General features: G+C 39.0%; 1 protein-coding gene across 1 annotated transcript in view; it reads left to right on the forward strand.

Annotated features, from left to right (window-relative positions):
• Positions 1-5047: 5047 nt before the first annotated feature.
• Positions 5048-26294, forward strand: part of TOPAZ1 (testis and ovary specific TOPAZ 1) — a 61574-nt gene continuing 40327 nt past the window's right edge. Inside the window, exons 1-4 of the mRNA XM_061129168.1 lie at positions 5048-5252; positions 6196-8629; positions 19222-19283; positions 19987-20114. Coding sequence (XP_060985151.1) covers positions 5048-5252; positions 6196-8629; positions 19222-19283; positions 19987-20114 — 2829 coding nt within the window. The remainder of the gene's footprint in view (positions 5253-6195; positions 8630-19221; positions 19284-19986; positions 20115-26294) is intronic.

A 26294-nucleotide genomic window follows, 5' to 3' on the forward strand; every position in this document is an offset into this window, starting at 1 on the left:
CCTCCAGGCAGAAATGGGGGAGGGTAGAGAGTTTTCCCTGCATTTCCTGCTGTTTAATTGCCTTCAGCTCAAACAAATGTTTATGTCAAAGAGACATATTTTGGGATGACAGATTCTGGTTTCCTTCAGGATGGTCTCTTATTTCATTTCACAGATAAGGAAACTGGTGCACAAAGTGAACTTGGAATAAGCATGTAGCCTGAAATCCCTAAAATTACTTTTTCTAAATTCTGCTATTCTTCAACTTGGTTTTCCTTTTACTGGGGATATTTCCAAGCGGGGGGAAAAAAAAAAAAGAAATTTCTAGGTCCTTTACACCTCCTTTACCTAAATTCTATTTTCTAGAAGCTCTTAGGATATTTCACTCATCCGAACTGCCACAGTACTCTAAACCAAACCTACTATTTTTTAATGCGTAATATACATTGTGTTCAAAATCATCAATCTCCTCTTTTAAAATACAAAGATTAAACAAACATGCAAACATTAAAAGAAGGTACCTGGAAAAGAATCTAAACAAGAGTGGAAAAAAAAAAAACAAGAGTGGATACATGCCAATGTATAGCTGATTCACTTTGTTGTACAGAAGAAACACAACATTCAAAATCAACTATACTCCAATAAAAATTAATTTTAAAAAAACAAAGTACCTGCCGTGAGGGGAGCATACAGTAAGTCCCCTATATATGAATGAGTTCCATTCTGAGAGCATATTCATAAGCCCAGTTTGTTTATAAGTCCAACAAAGTTAGCCTAGATACCCAACTAACACAATCAGCTACATAGTATGTAGCTGATTAGTACATAGCTCTATATAGGTTTATAATACTTTTCACACAAATAATACATAAAGTACAAACACAAAAAATAGTGCTGTACGCAAAGTACACAAAAGCACAACTACCTGTAGAGGATGCACACATGTGACAATGTACACCAGACATGTGAACTAACTTACGAAAATGGACAGGCAAACACACAGTCTTATCTTTGAAAGTTCACAACTTGAAGGTTTGTATGTAGGGTACTTACTGTACAAGCAAACAGTTGAAAATGATGTGTTGACAGGCAGGAACATCTCACTCCTCCAAGTATAAGAAGAAAGGTAGCTGGGAAGCATCCTTGAGGGGTGATCCTTACTGAATCTTGAAGGGAAATTTGTACTTCATCAAGTAGACAAGCAAAAGAATTTCCAGGACCAGTATATATTGAACCAGCACAGGTATTGAATAACTCTTCTCAGGAATTAATGAAGCTCAGGTTCTTTGTGTCTCAGCACAGAAGTAATTAACTGAGGGACAAAGTGGTAAGTAAAAAGTGGGTTTATTAGTATAGGATGCTTGTGAAGGATATAAGAGGGCAGGCAAGGTAGCTCTTCCCTGAGAACTAAGAGGGCTTCATTTTTGTAGTCAATGGAAAAGTGGGGAGGAGAAGACCACCTTCCTCCTCATTTTTGAGTACAGTGTAGGCTTATATCATTAGCTCCTCCTTCATGGCAGGTTATTGACCCCATATGGTTAAACCAGGAATGTCATAGTGCTATTCAAATCAGCAGAGAAGTGGTAACATACACTATGTTAAATCATCTCAGATTTCAGTCTGAGGATCTTCTACTTTGAAATGTCATCTTTGCCCTATATCCTGTCCTTGGCGTGCAGAGGTCCTTGTCCTAAGGACCATTATCATGCTGACCTCAACCAGCATGAGGCATGAAGGTCTCATTTTTTCACCTAATGACCTGGAGCATATCTTGTGCTTTTACTGCATGGGTACATTGTTAAGCAGGCCTGTTTTGTTTCATGATGTTCTGATTCCTTTTTTGAGCAATCATTAATGTACAATGGTCTCCCAGAGTTAATTCTCTATACATAATCCCCTAGTGGGATTTCTAAAATCATCTGTGTAACTGCCCTACTCTATTTCTATCAGCATTCTGGATCATATGGAATCTACGGAACTTCAGTAGTAGTCCAGCGTGAGGTAAATGCAGGCAAGGGTATGTGTGGTGTTAACAAACAGCCACCCTCCACCAGGCAAAAAAGATAAAATTCTTACCCAACTGAACTTGAGTCCTTTTGCCTGCAGCACAAGAAAGCCAATATAATATCATGAGTTGTGAAGGAAGGTACAGTAATTATCTGCAGGGCACCAAGCAAGGAGTATTGGCAGTTCATGTTCAAAAGACCCAAACTCTCTGAGTCCTGCTCAGTTTCAAAATTATGACTGTCATATAGATATAAAAATGAGCATGTTAAAGATTTTGTTTCTCATATCAGGCAGATTTTATAACCATCTGCTCAAAGGACAAGACCGAAGAATAGACACATTTATAGACCAGAAATATTGAAATAAATGGAGGCAAAACCATCTTCTTTCACAGGGAGTGCAACTGTTTCACAGGGAGTGCAAATGTTCACAGGGAGTGCAAATGATTGAACTTCAGTAGGAGAGAATTTGCATTTCCATAGACCATCATTTTGCACTGCTACCACTCATTTACAACTTACACAATTGTAAAATAGCTCCCATAGAATTAGAATCAGGTAATGCAGAAAGGTCAGTTTTCATCTCAATCCCAAAGAAAGGCAATCCCAAAGAATGCTCAGTTCAGTTCAGTTCAGTCGCTCAGTCGTGTCTGACTCTTTGCGACCCCATGAATCGCAGCACGCCAGGCCTCCCTGTCCATCACCAACTCCCGGAGTTTACTCAAATCCATGTCCATCGAGTCAGTGATGCCATCCAACCATCTCATCCTCTGTGGTCCCCTTCTCCTCCTGCCCCCAATCCCTCCCAGCATCAGGGTTTTCTCCAATGAGTCAAAGAATGCTCAAACTACCATACAATTGCACTAATCTCACAGGCTCGTAAAGTAATGCTCAAAATTCTCCAAGCCAGGCTTCAGCAATACGTGAACCGTGAACTACCATATGTTCAAGCTGGTTTTAGAAAAGGCAGAGGAACCAGAGATCAAATTGCCAACATCCACTGGATCATCGAAAAAGCAAGAGTTCCAGAAAAACATCTATTTCTGCTTTATTGACTATACCAAAGCCTTTGACTGTGTGGATCACAATAAACTGTGAAGAGACGGGAATACCAGACCACCTGACCTGCCTCTTGAGAAACCTATATGCAGGTCAGGAAGCAACAGTTAGAACTGGACATGGAACAACAGACTGGTTCCAAATAGGAAAAGGAGTACGTCAAGCCTGTATATTGTCACCCTGCTTATTTAACTTATATGCAGAGTACATCATGAGAAACGCTAGGCTGTAAGAAGCACAAGCTGGAATCACGATTGCTGGGAGAAATATCAATAACCTCAGATATGCAGATGACACCACCCTTATGGCAGAAAGTGAAGAGGAAGTAAAAAGCCTCTTGATGAAAGTGAAAGAGGAGAGTGAAAAAGTTGGCTTAAAGCTCAACATTCAGAAAACTAAGATCATGGCATCTGGTCCCATCACTTCACGGGAAATAAATGGGGAAACAGTGGTTGACTTTATTTTGGGGGGCTCCAATATCACTGCAGATGGTGACTGCAGCTATGAAATTAAAAGACGCCTACTCCTTGGAAGGAAAGTTATGACCAACCTAGACAGCAAATTAAAAAGCAGAGACATTACTTTGCCAACCAAGGTCCGTCTAGTCAAGGCTATGGTTTTTCCAGTGGTCATGCATGGATGTGAGAGTTGGACTGTGAAGAAAGCTGAGTGCTAAAGAATTGATGCTTTTGAACTGTGGTGTTGGAGAAGACTCTTGAGAGTCCCTTGGACTGCAAAGAGACCCAACCAGTCCATCCTAAAGGAGATCAGTCCTGGGTGTTCATTGGAAGGACTGATGCTGAAGCTGAAACTCCAATACTTTGGCCACCTCGTGTGAGGAGCTGACACATTGGAAAAGACCCTGATGCTGGGAGGGACTGCAGGCAGAGGAGAAGGGGATGACAGAGGATGAGATGGCTGGATGCCATCACCAACTCGATGGACATGAGTTTGAGTAAACTCCGGGAGTTGGTGATGGACAAGGAGGCCTGGCGTGCTGCGATTCATGGGGTCGCAAAGAGTCAGACACGACTGAGCGACTGAACTGAACTTAATGCAGAAAGGTAACTCCTGTGCATAGATTTCCAATGAAGCACACTTTCTCCCCCACAGTGGCAGTTAGAGATAAAAATCAAATATTCAGGGGCCATACCTGAAACAGCAAATAACACACTTTCTGTTAGTTTCAGTCTCTGAGCAAAGGAGGTTCAAGAAAGGCCAAGGTGGGAAATGCCAAGATACCCTTTCACTGGAAGGGCATGGCCTGGCGGCAGGTGGAAGCCAACTGAAAAAGCACAAGGATGGAAGCACGAGTAACATCCAGTAGGCTGATGCAGTAGGTCAGTCAGAGTCTGCAAGCTGGAGCCAAGGTGAGTGGCTGACAAACACAGAAAGTCGAATCCAGCAGATGTCCTGAATGCGGATGTGAGGGATCAAGTCGAAAGGATATTTCTGACTGCTTCCAGGTTCCTTAATCAGACAGCTGGGTAGACAGTGGCGCATCCACCAGTACAAAAGGAGCAACTCTGTGAGGAAAAATAAGTTCAGTTTTGCATAACCGGAGGCTGAGGTGCCTACAGAACGTCGGGAAGGCAGATGGAACGGGACCCCAAGAGGCCAGGGGTAGAGTTAGAAGCCACTCGGTCTTTCAAAGCAACCAGGCACGACAGGAGGCAGGTTTGAGAGGGGTCCCGAATGGTCCCAGGAAGAGTCCAGCCTAGTGGAAGGTTCGACCCGGCAGACGTGGAGGCTTCACGGTCACGCAGCGAACCAGAGGCGACAGCCACAGAGCCTCGCGCTCCTTCAGCCCGTTGAGCCTCATAGCATTTTCCACAGCTAGGCTGCACGGGCCCCACTTCCGCTTCCGGTCCCGGGGTCTTGGCGGCGAGCGGCGTGGGGCGGGGCCTCAGGTACTTGGCGGAAGGAGCAACCTTCCCTCGGCTGGTGGGCTCTTGCGAGCCGGCGCGGCCTGCCTCGGCGGGGAGAGTGGCAGCCCCGAGCGGATGCGGCGTCTTCCACCCTCGGGCCCCACGACGGCCCCAGGGCGTGAAGGCGACACTCGAGGCCTGAGGAAGAGAAGCCGGCGGGCAGGGCCAGGCGAGGCAGGAGGCTGCGGCCCTGAGGCGGCGGGGCGCGAGGAGAGCGGGCAAAAGAGGAGGATGGTGGCCCGGGCTTCTGGGAGAGAAGAGGTGGAAAGTGACAAGTCAGGTGAGACGTCCGGGACTGGGAAGGCCTTAGCGAGGCGGCGAGTGGAGGGGCTGGGGGGACATGGGGCTTTTCAGACCCATCTGACAGGGCCAGCTTAGAAGCAGCGAAGGAGGCGGAGCTCCCATTGCAAGAGGGAGGACGCCGTAAGATAGCACTTAGGGGTCACTCCCTTTCTAGCCTTTGCATCCATTCTCCTTCACCCGTGTTTTATCAGTAGCTTTTCACTTGAATCTGCATGGGCCTTACTGATGCTCTCAGTTGACCAGAAAGGGGGAAAACACAGGAATTCACTTAAAAGTTATTTGTCCCGTTAGGGTGCCTTGGTCAGAAGTACTATAAGAGGAGGACTTCCCTGGTAGCTCCCCTGGTAAAGAATGCTCCTGCAATACACGAGACCCCGGTTCCATTCCTGGTTGGGGAAGATCCCTTGGAGAAGGGATAGGCTACCCACTCCAGTATTGTTGGGTTTCCCTGGTGCCTCAGACAGTAAAGAATCCGCCTGCAATATAGGAGACCTGGGTTTGATCCCTGGATTGAGAGGATTCCCCTGGAGAAGGGCATGGCAACCCACTCCAATATTCTTGCCTGGAGAATCCCCACGGACAGAGGAGCCTGGCGGGCTACAGTCCATGGGGTCACAAAGAGTCGGACACAGCTGAGCAACTAAACACAGCACAGCACTATAAAAGGGACTCCTACTAGTGAGCCACTTTGGCTAGTGCAGAATGATGACGCTAGAGGTTATTCAGCTGCCTTAGAATTCATACAGGTTTGTATGTAGTTCCTTAATAGAAATAAGGTCTTTGATTTTAAAAACAAACCTATGTTTTCCTACAGCTATTCAGGGAAATAAAAATGGATGACTTCACTTTTTTTTAAATTTGTATTGCTTTCCCTCCCTCAATATAAAATCTTCTCTGATATGTTTTGTTGTTTTGATCAGCCAAGGAAAAAAGAAAAGTTACTGAAGCCTCAAGTGATGATCCACAGCCAGGGATTGACCTGGTAAGAAAGGAATCATTAACCAGTTCGGAATCTTTCCCAACAGTGGAATGCAGTGAATTTCAAAGTATGACTTTCTTGCAGTCTTTGGGTAAGGAAAGGTTGATAGAAGGTATTAAAAGAAGAATTCGAATTAAAAAATTTAAAAGCTTAGAAAACCCACCTCTCAAAATGACTGAAAATAAGGCTACACAAAATAGTAAGGTTGAATTCCAAGATGAACTGTACAAGAATACTCAGAGATATTCTTGTAACAGCTTGTCACCTGGAGTAGAAAATAATTCCATTTTAAAATTACATGATTGCAGTTGTCTCTCCCATTCCAAGGATTGTAATGATGAAAATAATCTTGCATATAAACCTGATGGAGGATGTTTGCATGTACCAGAAAATTCCTCAAAGAAAGAAAACCCTAGGAGTCTTATAGATAAGACTAATCCAAGCAATATTCCTCAGCTTTTACAAACTGAAGAAAACTTAATGCAAGTAAGTCAGTTATTGCTTGAAGAAAATGATTCATACCTAAGTAAAAATAATGGCATGTTTTCCTGCCTTCAAAGTGAAAAAAATAAACATTCAGTAGAGGAGAGCAGTATTGGGAGAAAATCCAGAAAAAAGATGAAGGTGTCTGAAAAAGGAAATGGAGTGGTTATTGAGATGAAGTTTTCTAATATGTGTGACAAATCTGAGTTGATGTTACAAGGAAACCAAACAGGTGCTGAAGGTAAAGAAACAGAGACTTTAGAAGCTAAAAAAAGTTCTTTGAAAGTTTTGAGAAAAGTAAATAATAATACGCCGTCACCGATGGATCCCTTATTAAGTCTTCCAGAAACAGGGAAAAAAACAAGTCCTGAACATTATGTAAATGCTGTGTTTCAGAAAGCCCTTGAGCAACTTTCAGAAGAAGAAACAAAGAATGTTTCACAGCCTTTAGGATGTACCAGCATGGATCCACCAGGAGATTATTTTAAGTCAATGAAAAACTCATTAGTGAAGTCACTTAGTGATTGCTTTCCTGTTGAAAAGAGGTCTTCTAGGGAAGGCTTGAAGAATGAAGCTGAAGAATCTAAATATAGCTGTCACAGAACAATACCAATGACTGGCAAGAGAACTTGGCCTTGTTATTCATGTGCTAGAATATCTGCCCAGTGTTGGAAAAAAGCTTCCTTGCCACAAAGTTCTAGGCAAGATGATTTTCTTAAACATCAAACAAATCAAACTCACTTAACTGACTCCAAATTAATGCTACAAAGTTCTGTAACAGAAACAAACAGTGCATCTTCAAGTATAGAAAAATTGGATTCTAATTTAAATTGTTTACCTTCAGTCTCTACAGTGGAACCTACCTCCGTGGTTATAAAGGAACCTATAGTCAATGGTGACGAAAAAATGAAGTCAGAGAAACTAAGCAGAAGTGCATCAGAGGTAGTTTCTAATACTACTGAGAATACTCCATTGACTAATGTGACTCACAACTTAACAGGAAGTAAAAAAAAAGATAGAGGGAATTTAACAAAACTGAATTTGACAGTGGCTTCCCAGGATGGCCAGGAAGCAAGTAACTCTACAGGCAAAACTGTTCATCAAAAACCATGCATTACTAAGCAAGCACTGGTTGTTCCAGACCTAGTTAAGATACTGAACACAGGACGGCTGACTAATTTTAAAATTCCTTTACTTAAAAACAAAACAGAGAAAAGAAAAGAAATTAATGCCAAGTCATCAGAGAGAGAAGTATATAGTCCCCTAGAACTTCTTGACAATTTATCTGGAGCAGAGGTGAGGCAGAGTAGGACTAAAGAAAATGCTGTCACAGTAACTTCAGGACCTCAATCTCTGAGTATACAACATAGTGTAATTCCAGTGCAAGCTAGTTCTGACTCATTCTGCAGTAAGAATTCCTGTATTATTGCTCCGAGCTTTTTAAAGCAAGGTAATAATAATAAACCATCTAACCACATCTCTGCATCAGGCCATATCATTTCTAATAAGGCAGCTGCTTCTCTCACAGTTGAAAACAATACATTTTCTTGTGATCCTGGATGTATAGAGAAAAATCCCACCTTCTATTCCAATGAGCAAGAACCATTCAAAGCAGGTTCCTCTGAAGTTAGTGGTAGAAAAATGACTAAGAACTTTTCAGAAAGCAAAGTGGGGTTTCCAGATATTCTGAAAGCATATGAAGATGATGTCCTCTTAATTGATGTAATTCAAGATGACCCAGACCTGTTTGGAGTCTCCAGTGAAGGGGAACTCCCATTTCCTTCAGAGGTTCCCATGATAAGCCAGGAGCCCAATGTTGCTGAAGAGCATCAATCGACAGACTCCAAGCACATGGAACTTCCAGAAAAAAAAGAAACAAGCGATGACTTGAGGTATGCATGTTCAAGTATGCCTTTTGGTACAGATTATTGTTGCAGGTTTCAAAAGCACTTTCTGGTCTTAGGTGTCACTATTCAGTAATCATATTGACGCTCCATTATTTTTTCAACCCAGTTATTTATTAAATGTAATATAGTGTATTATTGCTGAGACCTGGAAGTGTCATTATCCTGAAACTTAGAATTGAAATAAAATGATTATTATATTTGAAATTATAATGGAGCAGATCAGCTGTTTGGAATTTTAAATGGTGGTTTATAAAGTGGCTTTTTAAATTACTGAGATTGCTTCTTTCAAAAGTCACTTAAATTGATCTCCATGTTTTTTAATCATTGTAAATATACAGATATACTTTCATTTCAATCAAGTTACTTATTAAGAAAAGTGCTGTATATATATTTTAACCCATTTTCTGTGGCTTCCTTGTTAGATAAAAAATTTATTTTTCAGTTGTCAGAGAAGCCTTGGAAAAGTTTATTTGAATTAAAACTTAAAAGTAAATCAAAAGTTAAACTAAATTTCAGAGGGAAAAAGCTTACAATTTTTTTTCATGGTTTTATTTTTAGGGAGATGGTTTTAAACGATAGCTTAGTCCCCAAAGAGGGTGAGTTTGCTGGAACCAATTTTAAACAGAGCCAAGTAATAACCTTCATGTTCAGGAACTTGCTATATCTGATGGGCCCAAATTTTATTTAATATTATGTTATGTTTTGCTAAGTTTCATAACTTTGAAACCCTAATTTGTTTTTGTATGTTACAATACTTGAATATTGGAATGTTTTGTGAACAGAGTCAAAATAAGAAAACACATTCCACTAAGATTCAATGGTACATGACTTAAATTTATCTGGTATTTATAAATTTAGTGATACTACATTCTCTTCTTGATGTTCTTAGTGTTATAAGAACTTGTAACCTATCACCCAACAGAGTACTTTCTATATCCCAAAGGAAGAACCAAGAGCTCTCTTATCTATAGATAATAATAATAATTATCTATTATTTTTAAAGCCATGTAATGAGGATGGTAATCTGCCCATTTTGAAGTGGAAAAAATGAGGGTGACAAGTTGTCACTTGTCCAGGTTGATACTACTAGTAACAGAATCTGAACTTGAACTATCTTACTTTAAAATTAATGGTCAAGGACTTAACCTTTGTAGCCTGACCTAGGTTTCTGAGTCTTCTTGCCCTAATAGCTCCGTGACCTTTTAGGCAAATTATTTTACTTTATCTGTTAGAAGGGGAGGTACTTGCCTCAGGGTTGTAAGAATTAAATCAGTGAATGGATGGAACAGGTATTGGTTTGACACTGTGTGAATAGTGAGAGCTCAATAAAGGGTAATTGTTAAAGGTGTTTTTAACTCTTCCTCTACCACGCTTCCTTTGAGGAATGCCAAGAGAAATCAGAGCAAATCTGGCATTCAAAAGCAAACATCTGTTAGTTAACAGGATGTTGACAATGAACTGCAATTGAAGGGAGAAAGAGAGAAGTGTTATGAAGTGGGCATAAAGTTTGTTTTTTATACTTTTTTTTTTCCTTTCTTAGAATAATGGCTGATTGCATTAAAATGACACGCGTTCATTACAATAGAAGTGTAAAAGGGAGGTAATCCCACCACCCAAAATAACAAATTAATTACTCAAAATTTGTGTGCATCATTCCAGACTTCTGTCTAGGCATGTATGTGGATATAATTTCAGAAAAATTGGTTCATGCCACTTTTTAGTAAAAACATTTAATTTTACTTACACTTAACTTGGGGAAGGAGAGACTGAAGTGAAACTAAAGGAATTGCTGAATCAAAAACCTCTTTACCACAAGAAATTAGTTCCTAAAAGTCTCTCCCAAGCTAATAAGAAAGATTATTTTAAAGCTTGAGTTTTGTTATCATGACTTTTAAAAATTGTGTTCTAACTTCAGACAGTACCATTTGCTTTCCTGATAAAAGACGGACATATCAGTACATATTTGCTTTTTCTCCCAATCTTGCCTCTTACATTTTTCTTAAAATTTTTTGTTTTTTCTTGTTAAGGCTTGTGCCGTTTACATTCTCATCAATAATCTGAATTTCCAAAGACTCTTCATTCTATATTTAAGTTGATTCAGTCTTTACCATCAATTCTTTTTACTCTCCTTTAATCTTGACTATTTTGATTCATTTCTTAGTTGAGTAGATTGCAGAGCAATTTTTTTTCAATAGTTCTTGATTGCTGTGTTTCCTAAGACCTTGGGCACATAAGAATGCCTGTTGTCTGCAAACAAATTGGGTATAAAATTATTAGTTTATATTTTTTCTTCTCACAACTATATAGTTATTTGTCCCAGCTTTCTGGCTTTGAATGTTATAGTGGAAAAGTCTGAGGCCAAACTAATTCACCATTGCCGGGCTCTAAGCTGCCTTCTTTTTTCTTTTCACTTCTTGCTTTCTGTTTTAGGATTATGTACTGTATCAAATTATGTATCAGATTTTCCTGGCCAAGCTGAACCATTTTGGTTTGCAGTATCAAATTTACTTCAGATAGTTATTCTATTATTTTAACCTCATTTTCCTTCATGGCAGAAGCACCAATGTATTAGCTCTTCTTTTTCTTTCATTTCTGCTTCTGAAGTTTGGGTTTTTAAATAAGCTTGAAAATTTCCTTAGTAGTTATTTTAGTATTTTCCTTTTCCTACAATGGAAATACCAGTTTTAGTTATCCACAGTGCTAGAATAAATCTTAACAGGAAAAAATGGAGGCCTGATCACCAGAGGGTCTGCTAATAGCTGTACAGAAAATTGTTAATGAATGGTTCTAGAACTAGATGAAGCTTAAAATGTAATTTCTAATGTCAGCTCTCTCCTTTTTACCAACTAGTTGCTAACTAATACATTGTTTTTTCATCACTCTGTTACACTAAGAGTTTGAAACCTGTTAGGATGAGTTTCTGTTTTGTCGTCGTTCAGTTTCCCAGTCCTGTCTGATTCTTTGTGACCCCATGTGTCAAAGCACGCCGGGCCTCATTGTCCCTCACCATCTCCTGAAGTTTGTCCAAGTTCATGTCCATTGCGTCAGTGATGCCATCCAGCCATCTTATCCTCTGTCTCCCTCCTCTCCTCCTGCCTTCAGTCTTTCCCAGCATCAGGGTCTTTTCTAATGAGTCAGCTCTTCACATCAGGTGGCCAGAGCATTGGAGGGAGCTTCAGCTTCAGCATCAGTCCTTCCAACAAGTATTCAGGGTTGATTTCCCTTAAGATCGACTGGTTGGATCTCCTTGCTGTCCACAGGACTCTCAGGAGTCTTCTCCAGCACCATAGTTTGAAGGCATCAATTCTTCCGTGCTCTTTTTTATGGTCCAGATCTCACAACCATATATGACCACTGGGAGAACCATAGCTTTGACTATACAGACCTTTGTCGGCAGAGTAATGTCTCTGCTTTTCAGCACACTGTCTAGGTTTGTCATAGCTTTCCTGCCAAGAAGCAAGCGTCTTCGGATTTCATGGCTTCAGTCACCATCTGCAGTGATTTTAGAGCCCAAGAAGAGGAACTCTGTCACTACTTCCACTTTTTCCCCCCTCTATTTCCCATGAAGTAATGAGGCACTGACTCAATGGACATGTGTTTGAGTAAACTCTGGGAGCTGGTGATGGACAGGGAGGCCTGGGATGCTGCAGTCCACGGGGTCACAAAGAGTCAGACACGACTGAGCGACTGAACTGAACTGAATGGGGCCAGATGTCATGATCTTAGTCTTTTTAATATTTTAGTTTTAAGCAGCTCTTTCACTCTCCTCCTTCACCCTCATCAAAAGGCTCTTTTAATTCCTCTTCACTTTCTGCCATTAGAGTGGTGGGACAAACATCAACAACTTCAGATATGTGGATGATACCACTCTAATGGCAGAAAGCAAAGAGTTCCTGTTTTACAGAAATAGAAATTGAAAATGGCTAAGCCCGGAAATTTTCAGAAGCTCTACACTGTCTCTTCTTGGTAAAATAGGTAGACAAACCTGAGTTAATTTAATGGTTGGGGGAAGTAGTCTCAGACCTTGTTAAGGAGAATTTGTAAGGTATTTCAGTTATGTTAGACGTATTCATTGTCGATCTCCACAGTGTTTGAAGTCCATATTAAATTTTAAAGCATTAGCATGTTAGAACTAATTCGTGAAGACTTGAACTGATGAACTTAGAAATGGATAATGAGTAAAATTGGTAAAACTTTTGAGTTAGCCTGTGACTATAGTTAGAGATCTGAAAATGTCTGTAATAGTCAATGCTATTAATCTGTATTAGGACACAGCATTATCTTCAGTCACAATTTAATTATATACCAAAATTTCAGTTGAGTGATATTATACAGGGGATCATTGAGATTTTAAAAAACTGCCAAATATTCAAGGGAATTGCTATTAATATATAGCTGGGGCTTCCCTGGTGGCTCAGTAATGAAGAATCCGCCTGCCAATGCAGGAGACACAAGTTCCATCCCGGGGTCAGGAAGATCCACTGGAGAAGGAAATGGCAAGTCACTCCAGTATTCTTACCTGGGCAATCCCATGAAGAGAGGATCCTGGCGGGCTGCAGTCCATCAGATCACAAAAGGTCAGATGTGAATTAGTGACTACACAATAACTATATAACTAGGGAATTGGGAACTAATGTGTTTGAAATGAAAATATGTAAACTGAGGTACAAGAACACTCAGTTCAGTTCAGTCGCTCAGTCGTGTCCGACTCTTTGTGACCCCATGAGCTGCAGCGCACCAGGCCTCCCTGTCCAACACCAGCTCCCGGAGCCTACCCAAACTCATGTCCATTGAGTCGGTGATGCCATCCAGCCATCTCATCCTCTGTCATCCCCTTCTCCTCCTGCCCTCAATCTTTCCCAGCATCAGGGTCTTTTCAAATGAGTCAGCTGTTCGCATCAGGTGGCCAAAGTATTGAAGTTTCAGCTTCAACATCAGTCCTTCCAATGAATATTCGGGACTTATTTCCCTCAGAACTGACTGGTTGGATCTCCTTGCAGTCCAAGAGACTCTCAAGAGTCTTCTCCAACACCACAGTTCAAAAGCATCAATTCTTCGGCACTCAGCTTTCTTTATAGTCCAACTCTCATATCCATACATGACTACTGGAAAAACCATAGCTTTGACTAGGTGGACCTTTGTCGGCATAGTAATGTCTCTGCTTTTTAATATGCTGTCTAGGTTGGTCATAACTTACCTTCCAAGGAGTAAGCATCTTTTAATTAGTTTAGAAAAGAGTGTTGTATGTACTCTTAGATGTTTGATGCTCAGTTGAACCCACATCTCTTACATCTCCTGCATTGGCAGGTGGATTCTTTACCACCTGGGAAGTCTAGATAAGAGGGTTGAGAAAAAAACAAAATTTGTACTGCTCCTTAGTGACTGGATTGATTTAGATTAACAAAGGGAAAAAAGTTTGAGTCCCATTAGACCCATGACTAGCACGAGTGTACCCTGGGTAAACTATATCATCTCAAGAAACCCACCCCAGTTACTTCCCCAGAATCTTAGAAAATTAGTTTTTTTCCCCCAAGAGATTTGCCTTCTGTCACCAGGTTTCCCATGCCAAATTCCCAAAAAAACAACCAAAAGAAAAACCAGTTTCCAGCAAAAGTAAAGGTCATTCTCTTTCTTTCCCTCATGTATTGTATTTAGACTCCTTGGCCTGTTTTTCAAGAAGTTCACCTTGGTCCATTCTCCCTTTTCACTGAGTGTCTAAGACACTCTAATTCTAATACACAATTTTATACTTAATTGTAAGAACTGACATTTCATGTCTGTCCTGTGCTACCTACATTTATTATTTCAGCAAGTGGAACCATTCAGAGATTGAAACTGGCCCTATCTTTAAAACTGAGTCAAAGTCATTAACTTTCCAAAGAACACTCAGCTCAGTCAGTATCAGAGCTGAGATCTGGACCCAGGCCCACCTGCTCCAAAATCTGTCTCCCCTCCCCAAAACAGCATGCTGGAAGAGTGGCATTTTGGCTCTTTCTATGGCTTCAAATCCATTATTCTATAGACTGCCAGCAAACATTGTTTTCTTTTGGCCCCTTTCCTCTCTCATCTCATCTTCCTCTTTAAAGTATCAGGTATAAAGAAGCATCATTCTGATTTTTACTTTTTTGTCTATTGGACCACATAAACCATTGTTTGTTTTTGCTAAAATAAATAGTATTGTACTTGATGGAGTTATTATTTGTAATGTCAGGAAACCGAGCACTCTGCATCATGGCATCAGGCTTGGGAACCTTTGGCCCAGTGAATTGGATACTGTAATATTTCTCTGCTTTTGGCCACTACTATCTACAGAATAATTGCCCCAGTAAGTTTAGGGTAGTCTTTTCCACAATCAGTCTGTGAATATATAAATAAGTGAACATCGATTCTATTCAGCTAGTTAGCATCTCAAAAGGAAGCAATAACATTATGAATTTTTCTTGGGCAATAGTTTTCAAGTTTTTTTCCTGTTAATAATTATTCTAGAGCTGTCATCTTCAAACCTTTTTGTCAGTTACTCATACTAAAGATACATTTTACATTACAATCTGGTACATACTTATGAATATGTAAGACACTAGATTTATAAAAATAATATTTTCCTTACTACAAGTGGTATAGTATCATATTTTTATTTTACTCTGTTTTACTTAAAAATCCTGGTTGGAACCCATTAAATTTCATTACCCCCTTGAAAAATGCTCTGTTAGAGGATAAGCTTCATGTAATCTGTGTTGTTCTTCAGAAGCTTCCCTAAGTCTCCTCTCCTTTTTACTCAGATCTTCTCTTTTGCTTCCCTGTATTCTGTAGCCTCAACCAAGTCTGCTTCTCTCCTTTCCTCCTCCTGCCTTTCATTTTTCTCCCTTTCTGCTCCACTGACACAAAGTTATAATATATTTATGGGAGTTACAGTTTTATTTTTTCTACTCTAGGTAAATTTAAAAATTTTATGTCTCTTTGTGTCTCACAAATTCGAAACAAAATTACTTCTACCAAGACTGGCATGTGCAATTTTACCTTCCTTGTAAGTTAGTTATGCACAGTGAAAAGTTTCTCACCCTTATGAACTATACCAGCAGTGTTAAAAGTACTCTTGTAATACTTTGATATTAAAGCAGTACACTTGCTATACCTATTTACTTTTTTTTGGTTTGGATTTTTTTTAAGGAGTAATCTCTTATGTGTCTGGATCCGTACCTCTTTGTGAATATAACTTTCAGGATAATTTGAAATATCCCTCAATTCTCTTATTTATTGAGTCAGTTCATCTTTTTCATGCTATTACCTTAAATATCTCTCATGGTTTTTCCTTTCTCTCAATTCTCACTGCTATTATCTTATTCATATTTTTTCTATATTATTACAATGAGCTCCTAGTTAATCTTCCTGAGCTCTTGGTATATCCTCCTCTTCTGTAATTTTCGGGACTAGAAATTGGTCTCCCAGTGACTGCTGGCAATGCTGCAGTGGCTTTTAGCCACCTGAGGTCAGAGTCTGAATTGCTTGGCACAGCTTTTTATGGCCCTTTGGTGGATCTGCATGTGTTCTCCCTTTGGCAGCTATGGGGCTGAGGGGGAAAGTGCAAGGAGAGGCTAGTAAAAGATGAGCAGAGCAGGCAGCTCACTGTTTCCACAATGTCAGATATTTGAATCCTTTTACATGTGTTTCTTTATCTGCCAATTCCTTTCTTTTCAATTCAGTTGTCCTTTAAATCACATCTGAGATGTTCTTCTAGGGATTTGTTCCAGTAGTTCTCTTGGCCTCAGGATATCTCACAATATCTCAGGATATTGTGTATGTGTGCCTCCTCCTATATGGGAAGTTCCTAAAGAGGAATCTTCATTTGAGTCTCCTTCATGTCTGGCCAGGAAGATGTTAGGGGCTGAGTGTACAGAGAGCAACTAGATGCCTGTGGACCTTATTCTCACAGAGCGTTTAGTCTATCAAGGACTGCAAATGATTAAACAAACACAATAAAATATGATAGGAAAAATACAAGATGTTGAAGGCTTCCTGGTCCTCATGACATTTAAGATGAACACTAACGAATAAGTAGGAACTAGGCAATAGGTAAAGAAAAGTGAGAGAAAAGGAAGCGTCTATATACAGGCCTGCAGGGAAGAGCATGTTACAACTGAGAGGCAGAAATAACATGCCATGGCTTAGTGTTCAGGTGGTAGGAAATGAAGCTACAGAATATGCAGAAAGCTCAGCTGTGTGGGGCTTTGTAAATAGGATGACAGTAGAATTGACCTTTTGAATTGCAAAAATTTTGAGAGGGACATGGGGAGGTATTAATAATTAATATACCAGGTTAAGAGGCATACACAAATCATCCTAGATAAACTAGAATCCATGGTGAGTTTGAACTTTATCCTAAGAACATATCAGGATTCACTGAAGGACTTTTTAAGTAGAAAATTTGATCAGATTTACAGTTTAAAAATCATGATAACTTTGCTGTGGAGAATAAATTGGCAAGGAGCTGTTGTAATAACTAGATCAAAGCACATGGTGACTTCAGCCAGAAGTGGGACTGGATTTCAGAGAGGTTTTAGGAAGTACAGATCTATTCATCAAATGGTGGCAAGGTCCGAGGTAGGAGTTAAGGATGATAACCTGGTTTCTCTTGTTTCAAAGAAGGGCATTACAATTCCCTGATCAGAACAGTCAGGACTGTGGAACAATGCTGGTTATGAGCTCAAATTTAGACATGTTGAGTTGAAGAGACCTTTGAAATACTGAAATGGAGATACTCTAGTAGATAGACATGAGTCAAGATGGGGTGGGGGAGATTTGTCTATGTTTCTGTCTTGTTTGTAATTTTATTTTTCCTTTCTTTAAACTGTATACTTATAATTTTCAGCCTCATGAGTTTTCTAGGTATAATCTGAAACTGTCCCCACAACACTCACACACACAGACACATACACACACACACACAAGGCAGAGAGAAACCAGAGAAAGAAGCAAATCACTCCAGATTGGTAGGTAACAGGTTTAATAAGCAAAGGAACTTACCTTCAAGACTTGTCTTGGGCAGCTACATGATGAGCAGATCTCCACTCCAGTCCACCAGAACCTTTTTGCTTTGGACTGTGCTGGGGTTTGTTGCTGTGCAGGCTTTTCTCTAGTTGCAGTGAGCAAGGGCTGCTCACTAGCCATGGTGCGTGGGCTTCTTGTAGCGGTGGCTTCTCTTGTTGCAGAGCACAGGCTTTAAAGCGCACCGGCTTCAGTCGTTGTGGCTCGTGGGCTTATTAGTTGCAGTTCTCAGGCTCTAGAGCGCAGACTCAATAGTTGTGGCGCATGGGCTTAATTGCTCCACGACATGTGGGATCTTCCTGGATTGGGTATCAAACCCCTGTCTCCTGCTTTGGCAGGAGGTTCTTTACCACTGAGCCACCAGAGAGGATGCTCCAGAATATTTTAAGATTACATAGAAACCTTAACTGAGTTCAGTCACATATAGCATCCAGATGGTCTCAGCACCACCTCCCATCTCAAGACAGTGTCCTTGGGCGCCTTCCAGTGTGGGGAAGGCAAGCAGAACACACATTCCAAGGACACATGAAGGAATGAGGAGTCCCAGATTGTCTGGGTTCGGCTCACAGGTCAGCCAGCAGTTAGCTCCTCTTAGTTAACCTCCTCTAACAACTTCTAACCGTTTCTGGTATTTACGTTGGGGGAAAGTTACTTCATGTTTTCCAATGCCTTCAAAGAATGGTGTATATAAAATGTTGTATTTTCTTCTTTCTTGGCGAGGAAGTATCCCTGAACCAATGGGCAGTCATAGAACTGTAGGATAAGTTTAATAAAACTCATTTATTAAAGGAATAAATAGTGAGGTCATGGGTGTTTATTATATTGTATTTGGTGTACTTTTATTTATTTTTTGTCTTAAGTTTTTAAAAGTGGAATAATATTAAGCCATTTTTTTTAGTGGCTCCTGTAGATGTAGTTTTCATTTGTTGAGCCTGTGCCATTGGCTTTAAGAACATTTTATCTCATTTAATCCTCACAGTAACCTCATGGGTGGGTGGTATTCTCATTTTACAGATGTGGTTAGACTCAAAGTAGTTTAATAATTTAATTTTGACATAGTAAGTGGCAGAACAATATTTGAACCCAGGTTGCCTTAACTCTCATCTCCATAGCTGTTACTATTAGTCCATAGGTTGTCTTCAGAGACTACCAAAAAAAAAGACTCAAACTGCTCTCAAACTCATCCTTTTACATTGACAGTAAGACATATATATGCATGCTTGAGAGTAGGAGTTAGTCATTATCTTGCATTGGTGTAATACTTAAAAAAATGTTTCAAATGCTTGGTGTATGTTCTCAGTTCTCTCTGAGTAACAAAGTTTGAATGGCAGCACTTCCTAACTATTGTGGCGAATGTGATTAAAAAATCAAATTCAGAATTGACTTAGGTGTGTGTCCCCGTATAGTGCTCTGACTTTGGAGGACTTGAGCTGATGTTCACCAGCTGCTAAAGCTAGTGTTATTTAATGTTTAGAGAAGTGGATAGTTCTGCAAGAATATGTGATAATGTTTAAGCTCTGTTTGCTTTGTAATAGAGAACTGCCTGTACCGGATCCTGGATCAATGAAGTCAGAGATCTGTGCTTCCTTGTCAGCAGGTAAAACTTGACATTTTCATAATGTATAACATTGAAGTGTTTTTGTATCTCTGTTTAGGCACAGTCAGAATGAATTCATTTAAAAAGGAAGCTTTTCATTTCAGAACCTGTCAACCCTGTTGTACACACTTTGTCAGTTTTTCTCAGTTTTAACTGCCTTGTTGGCAGATCAGATTTTGAGAAATTTTCCATTTGATTTTTTAACAAATAATTTTGTTAGGCTTTATCTACAAAAGATAATTGACCTCAGCAATTTTTGTAGTCTTATTTTGAAACCGAAATATGTATTTAAGCTTAACCATATTTTAAATGAGTCCTTTTAATATTTTTTATAATTAGCAGTTAATCATAAGTTTAAATAACCAAATCTTTGCAGGAAATAATTTAATTGGAAAGTTAATTTCAGAAACTTTCAAGTTTTAAAAATACATTGAAAATAACTGGACATGATCAAGAAAGATTCTTAAATTTATCTTTATGTCTTAATTTTGTGTTACTGCCATATCTTTTTATACCATGTAATGGAGTTATTTTGATAGAGAGGGAGGAATAAATGTATAATTTGCTGAAAATGCTACTTCATATTTGTCACATTGGACTTTAAAAGCGTCTCTGAATTCTAACTCACTTTTAGAACAATCTCTAAATGACTTGGTTATTTTGCCGTTTAAAGTTTCTACAGTTGAATATTATTTCTTTTCAGTAAGTGAGATAAAACATGATTCCAAAGATGCAAACATTTCCGTAGGAGAAGTTCCTCATGAAACTTCTTCAAATGAAAAACCAGGAGACCTAAGTGAACAGACAAAAAGTTCAGACTTGGACGAAAAGGTACTAGAGAATCTTTTGCATTTCCTTGTTTCTTGGTCCAGATGGTGGTAAATATAGAAGTTCATCTTAGCTGTGCACTCACACAACAAGGATAATGCCTTTTTGTTGAATAAAAGTCACATGATTCTGGCCATGGAATATATAGTTTGGTACTTGGCATAAGCACAGTATTAACAGAGTCTCACTTGTCTGAGAAAATGGGGTGTACTGTTTAATTACATATTTAGCTTTTAAGGTTCTTCTCAAACCTATATGAATCTTTCAAAATTGTTACATATCTTCCTGCCTCATTAAACACAAAGTACTGAATATCATTTGATATTCTTTGAAATTTTATTTTTTTCCCGTTTATTTTTATTAGTTGGAGGCTAATTACTTTACAATATTGTAGTGGTTTTTGCCATACATTGACATGAATCAGCCATGGATTTACATGTGTTCCCCTTCCCGATCCCCCCTCCCGCCTCCCTCTCTATCCCACCCCTCTGGGTCTTCCGCGTGCACCAGCCCTGAGCACTTGTCTCATACATCCAACCTGAGCTGGTGATCTGTTTCACCCTTGATAGTATACTTGTTTCAATGCTATTCTCTCAGAACATCCCACCCTCACCTTCTTCTTTGAAATTTTAGAATATCACAGTGCCTGAGTACTATGAATGCAAGCATCAGTTATTAAACCACAGACGCAGAAGCCCTAGGAATTGAATATAAACCTAATTTGATGTTGAAACACACCACTGGTGTATGATATGGGGAAAACAGGGTATGCGTTATCTGCCAGATAAAGTGTATGATTGTCTTAACCTGTTGAATAATTTAATTGACACCTCAACAACTATTTCATGGTTTCTTCTTTCTCCTTATTCCTCCTGATTTGTCCTCAACAGCTAGCAACTTTGTTTCCTGCTTCACTAACAAAATTAAAATAATTGGAAAGAAACTTAAGTTCCCACCAATACGTTAGCCCACCTACCTGCATCTGTTCCCAAAACTACGGTTTTTCCTCTGTTACAGTGGATGAACAGGCCAAGGCTATTCCTTACACCTGTGTGCTAAAATCCACCTCTTCTCTCTCTTAAAATAGGACTGCAGCAATTCTCCTTTCATTACTGGATCAATTCTGTTCTACATAAGCATTCTTTTCTCCCATCTTCAAACAAAACCATAAAACACTTTCATGGTTCCATTTTCCTTTTCTGCAGTCATCCTGTTTCTCCAAAGGCTTGTCTAGACCCACCATCTCCAGTCTTTTTCCTCCAGCTCCAAAGATATTCGCCTTCACCTCCACCGAAACTACCCTTCTTAACACTCCCCGGCCACTCCTCATTGATGAATCTAACGGACATAGTTCAGTCTTAATCTTACTGAAACTGTCACTAGTATTTAGCAGTTAATTACACTTTTGTTGAAACCTTCTTTTCACATGACTTTCAGGATAAATATAACCTGCCTGGTGTCATTTCTGTCTGCAACTCCCCAGTTGGTTTTGCTGGTTTCTCCTGATCTCCCTGACCTCTATGTGTTGGAGCAACCCAGCACCTAGACCAGGAATCTGTTCTTTTTTCTGTCTAAATTTGCTCCTTAGATGATCTCATGCAACCTCATTGCCCTGAATGCCACCTGTGTGCTAAGACTCTCAAATTCGCATCTCCAGCTTGAACTTCTCTGAGCTGCAGAGCTTTGTATCTGGTTGCCTGCTTGGCTTTTCCTCTGGGATGTCCAATTGGGCTTCTCAAACTTAACATGTTCCAAACTGAACTCCTGTTATATGTCCCCTCCCCTGCCACACACCAGCCTTTCCTGTCATTTTTCCCCTTTTCTATTAATGGCATTCCCATCCTTGATAAATCACTTAGGCTCAAAACCTTGGATTTCCTTCCTTCCTTTTTCTCTCACTCCATATGCAGACTGTAAGGAAATCGTGCTGGCCTCAGTTTCAGATGATGTCTGGAAATTGTCCTCTTCTCTTCACTCCCACCCACACCACATCACACCCGGGGCCAAGCCATGTATCATCTCCTGCCTGAATTACTGTAGGGGCCTCTTAACATTTCTCCAGCTTCTAATATTGTTATCTTATAGTTTATTGTCAACACAGCGTAGGTTAGATCATGTTATTCTTCCACTTCAAATTATCCAGTGGCTTTTAATATTCAGACTCGAAGCCACAGTCCTTGCTATGACCTACTTGACTGTGTATCTGTCTCCCCTCCTCCTACCCAACCTTGGTACCTCTCTGATCTGACTACTCTCCTTAGCTCTTGCACTCTGATCACTTTAGCCTCCTGCTGTTCTTGAAACAAACCAGGCTTTCTCCCACTTTAGAGCCTTTGATTTTGGCATTTTATCTCCTAAAAAAAATAAAAACTATATAACTGACTTTCTTATTTCCTTCACATCTTTACTCAGATTTCATGTTCTCGGAGAGACCTCCCCTGGCCGTCCAATCCAAAAATCCAATATTTTCCTTGCTGTCAACATTTCATATCCCCCTTTCTTGTACTTTACATTTACTTATTTATGTTTATCTCTGTCTCCTCCTGCTAGAATGAAACTCCATGAAGGCAAAGATTTTTGTCCATTTTGCTCACAAATGAATCTTTTATACCTAGAGCAGTGGCTGATAGAGAATAATAATACAAATGATTGTAGGTTTTTGTTTTTTGTATGTGTTTTTGTTTCTTTTAGCCACCTTGCATGGCAGGTCATGGGCCAAGCTTTTAACAGATAACATATGGACAACCCAGATTTACTGAGTTAATACCTTACCGTACCTGAAATGTGTACTGTTATTTCCCTTCACAGATGAAAACACTGAGACTTATTATCTTATCCAGGGTCACACAGTAGAGTCGTCTATACCAGGGGTCAGCAGTGACTCTATAGCAGGGGTCAGCAAACCTTTACTTTAAAAGACTAGATAGTAACACTTCTCTGTCTTTGTGATCCCTGTGGATGCTGTCACAGCTTCTTAACTCTGTCACTATAACAAGCAAGAAACCATAGACAGTATGAAAACAAATGTCAATTGCTGCATTCAAATAAACCTTTATTTACAAAAACAGGCAGCCTGCAGGCCATTGCTTGCCAACCTTTGCTCTAAAACATTAAAAAATAAACAGTTTGTATCCTGTTCTACTTAAAGCAGAGAGAAGACTTAATGCATTCTCTTCTGCAAGGATAGATTTTAAGAGATGTTTGCCAGAAATCACTGAGTTCTTAACGCTAAATATTTTAAGGATGTAGACTGTTTTCAATATTAGCTCTTTTAAAAATAATCCACAAAATAATTTAGCTGCTTCCTAAAGTGATGCTATTTTTTGGATTTGTTTAAGAGAAGAGAAATGATGCTTTTTTCCTTGTAATACCATGGTAAGCTTCAAAGTATCAACTCTTTAGAAAATACATGACCCTGTTAATAATATTTGTCTTTAAGATATCTGGCCCCCAGATTTGGGAATTAACAAACTTTAACTATTTCTCACCTTACATTTTCGGAATTTTAGAGGGTAAATAAGTTGATTTATAGGACATAGGTCTGGACTGCCATTTTTTCTGCTTTTATGTATGGTTTTCTGTGAATTTTTAGAAATGCTTCCTATTGATCTTCTATATGTGTATATATTTCTGTCTTTTCCGCCCATAGACCTTGTTTTTTCTTACTTTTACGTATCAGTTATACTCAGAATCCATATACAACAATTTTTAGGTTTACCATGGTGGTAATTGCTTAGTGATTCTAGGTTTGAGCCCCAGATAGTCAAAATGCTAGTGTCCTTAATTTTTATTTGGAAACAATTGTAAATTCACAAGTTGCAAAAGTAGTTTTCCCCCATGATTTCATCTCAACGCCCAGTATCAGAAGCAGAAATATGGTATTAGTATAATGAGGGTATACAGTTCTGTGTATTTTATCAGGTGCTCAGATTTTTGTAGCCTCTAGTGCAATTAAGATGATAATTACATCATTACAAAGACCCTCCTTATACTACTTCCTTGTCACACCTCCCTCCCTACCCCTAACATCTGTAACCTTAGCAACCATTAATATGTTTTCCATCTCTATAATTTGGTATTTGGAAAGAAGCGCCCAGGTTTGCAGTTGCTGGGCTATCTGGTAATGGCATGCTTAGGTTTCCTCAGTAACTTGGGTGGACTCATCCTCCAGGTTATTCTCCAGTGGTAGTAGGCAGTTGAAATGTTTGTTCAAAAAAAAAAAAAAGAAATGAAATATTTGTTCAGTTCTTTTAGTGTCACCTGGGTTGTTTGGAGTCTGCCTTACAAAGGTATAGCTCAAGGGTCAGCTGGAGATTTGGACCAAATTTAAAGCACATTTAGGGACTTCCTCTCTTAGGCACTCTCCTTTCCAGGGTCCCCAACCTCACATCCCAATTTCTGACTTTGCCCTCAACTCTGTCTTCTGGTTCTTTGTTTCATTCAGTAGGGCAAATTTTTAGCTTTCCCAAGTGGTTACAACCGACTGAGTTCTCCCTTTAAAAATAAATTCATAAAAACAAGACTGTTACCCAGTGTCATAAAAACAGGACTGTTACACGGTATGATTCCCTCTCCTCCAGACTGCCTGCTTTTCCTATCTCTCCTGTGCCTTCAGGCAGTTTGTTTGTTTGGTTTTGTATTTTGTCTAGGGTTCATAGTTGTTACTTAAAGAAGGATTAGCCCAATAAGAGATACTTACTTGCCATTTCTTAAACTGGACCTATTGTGTATTCTTTTTATTTTTTGTTTGAAACTTTAAACTTTTTATTTTATTTTGGGGTATACCCCATTAACAATGTTGTGGTAGTTTCAGGTGAATAGCTAAGGACTCAGCCATACATATACATATATCTATTCTCCCCCAGTCCCATCCAGGCTGCATCCAGTTCTTTTTAATATCTTGTCTAGGGTTTATAGTTGTTACCTGAAGAAGGATTAGCCTAGTAAGAGATACTTGCCATTTCTCGAACTGGACCTATTGTGTATTCTTTTTAATTTTATACAAATGATAACATACCATTCTTTATCTTCTTTAAACTTACTATATAATAGGGAGTGTTTCCTTTCCATATATGTAAGGATGCTTTCTTTTACAATTATATAATTATCCACTATATGGATGTACTCTGTTCAACAAGTTCCACTATTGATGGGCACTTGGTTTGTTCCCATTTTTTTGCTATTTTAACATTGTTGCATTATGCATCCTTGAGCATAAGGCATTTTGCATATGTGCAAGCATTTTTGGATTGATTCTTAGAAGCAGAATTTTCAGATTGCCCTACATAAAGATTGCTTTGATTTATGCTTCCATCAACATTGTATGGGAATGACAGTTTTCTCCCCCATACACTCACCAACTCAGTATTAAAATTTTTTTTATTTTTGTCCATCTGTGTATTTTTACAAATGACTTTTCTTTTGCTTTCCTCTTATGAGTCTAGTTAAGCATCTTTTAGTATGTGTAAAAGCCATTTACATTTTCTTCTGTGAACTTCTTTTTTATGTCCTTTGCCCATTTTTCTTTTGGGATTTTGATCTTTTTTTATTTGTAAGAACTTTTCATATATTAAACATATTGGTTCTCTGTCATATGTTGCCCTACTTTTTCCTATTTTTCATTTGTATTCGACTTAGTGTAGGAACTTTTTACCTTGAAGGAGCTTTTTATTTTTATTTAGTCCAATGTATCAGTTTTATTTTATGATATTTGAGTTATGAGTTGTATTTAGAGAAAGACTTCCCCATTTGGGGGTTAAAATTTTTCACCTGTATCTTTTTCTAGTATTTTTTGGTGTTACTTATTATATTTAAATTTATCAATATAAATCTAAATTTTATCTTGGAAGAAAGAATGTAGAAACAATGTAACCTTTCTATTCTTATTTTGACAGTTGATTTTTGTCATCTTAGCATATGAAAATACTTTGAATGTTTGTATTCAGACCTATTGATCCATAATTCATGGTTTCTGCCTTTGGTGTTATCTTAGGCTTTCTCTACCCTCCAAATTAGATAACTACTCATATTTTATTTTTGATACCGTCAGTATTTTCTATATTTAAATATTTATTGAGTGTATTTTGGAATATGGTGAATTGGAGTCAAGCTTATTTTCCATCCAGCTAACTACCTGTTGTTGTTCCATTACTATTTATTGAATCATTTCCTCACAAATTTCAA

Source organism: Dama dama, chromosome 24, assembly GCF_033118175.1.
Source record: "Dama dama isolate Ldn47 chromosome 24, ASM3311817v1, whole genome shotgun sequence".
Taxonomy (NCBI): domain Eukaryota; kingdom Metazoa; phylum Chordata; class Mammalia; order Artiodactyla; family Cervidae; genus Dama; species Dama dama.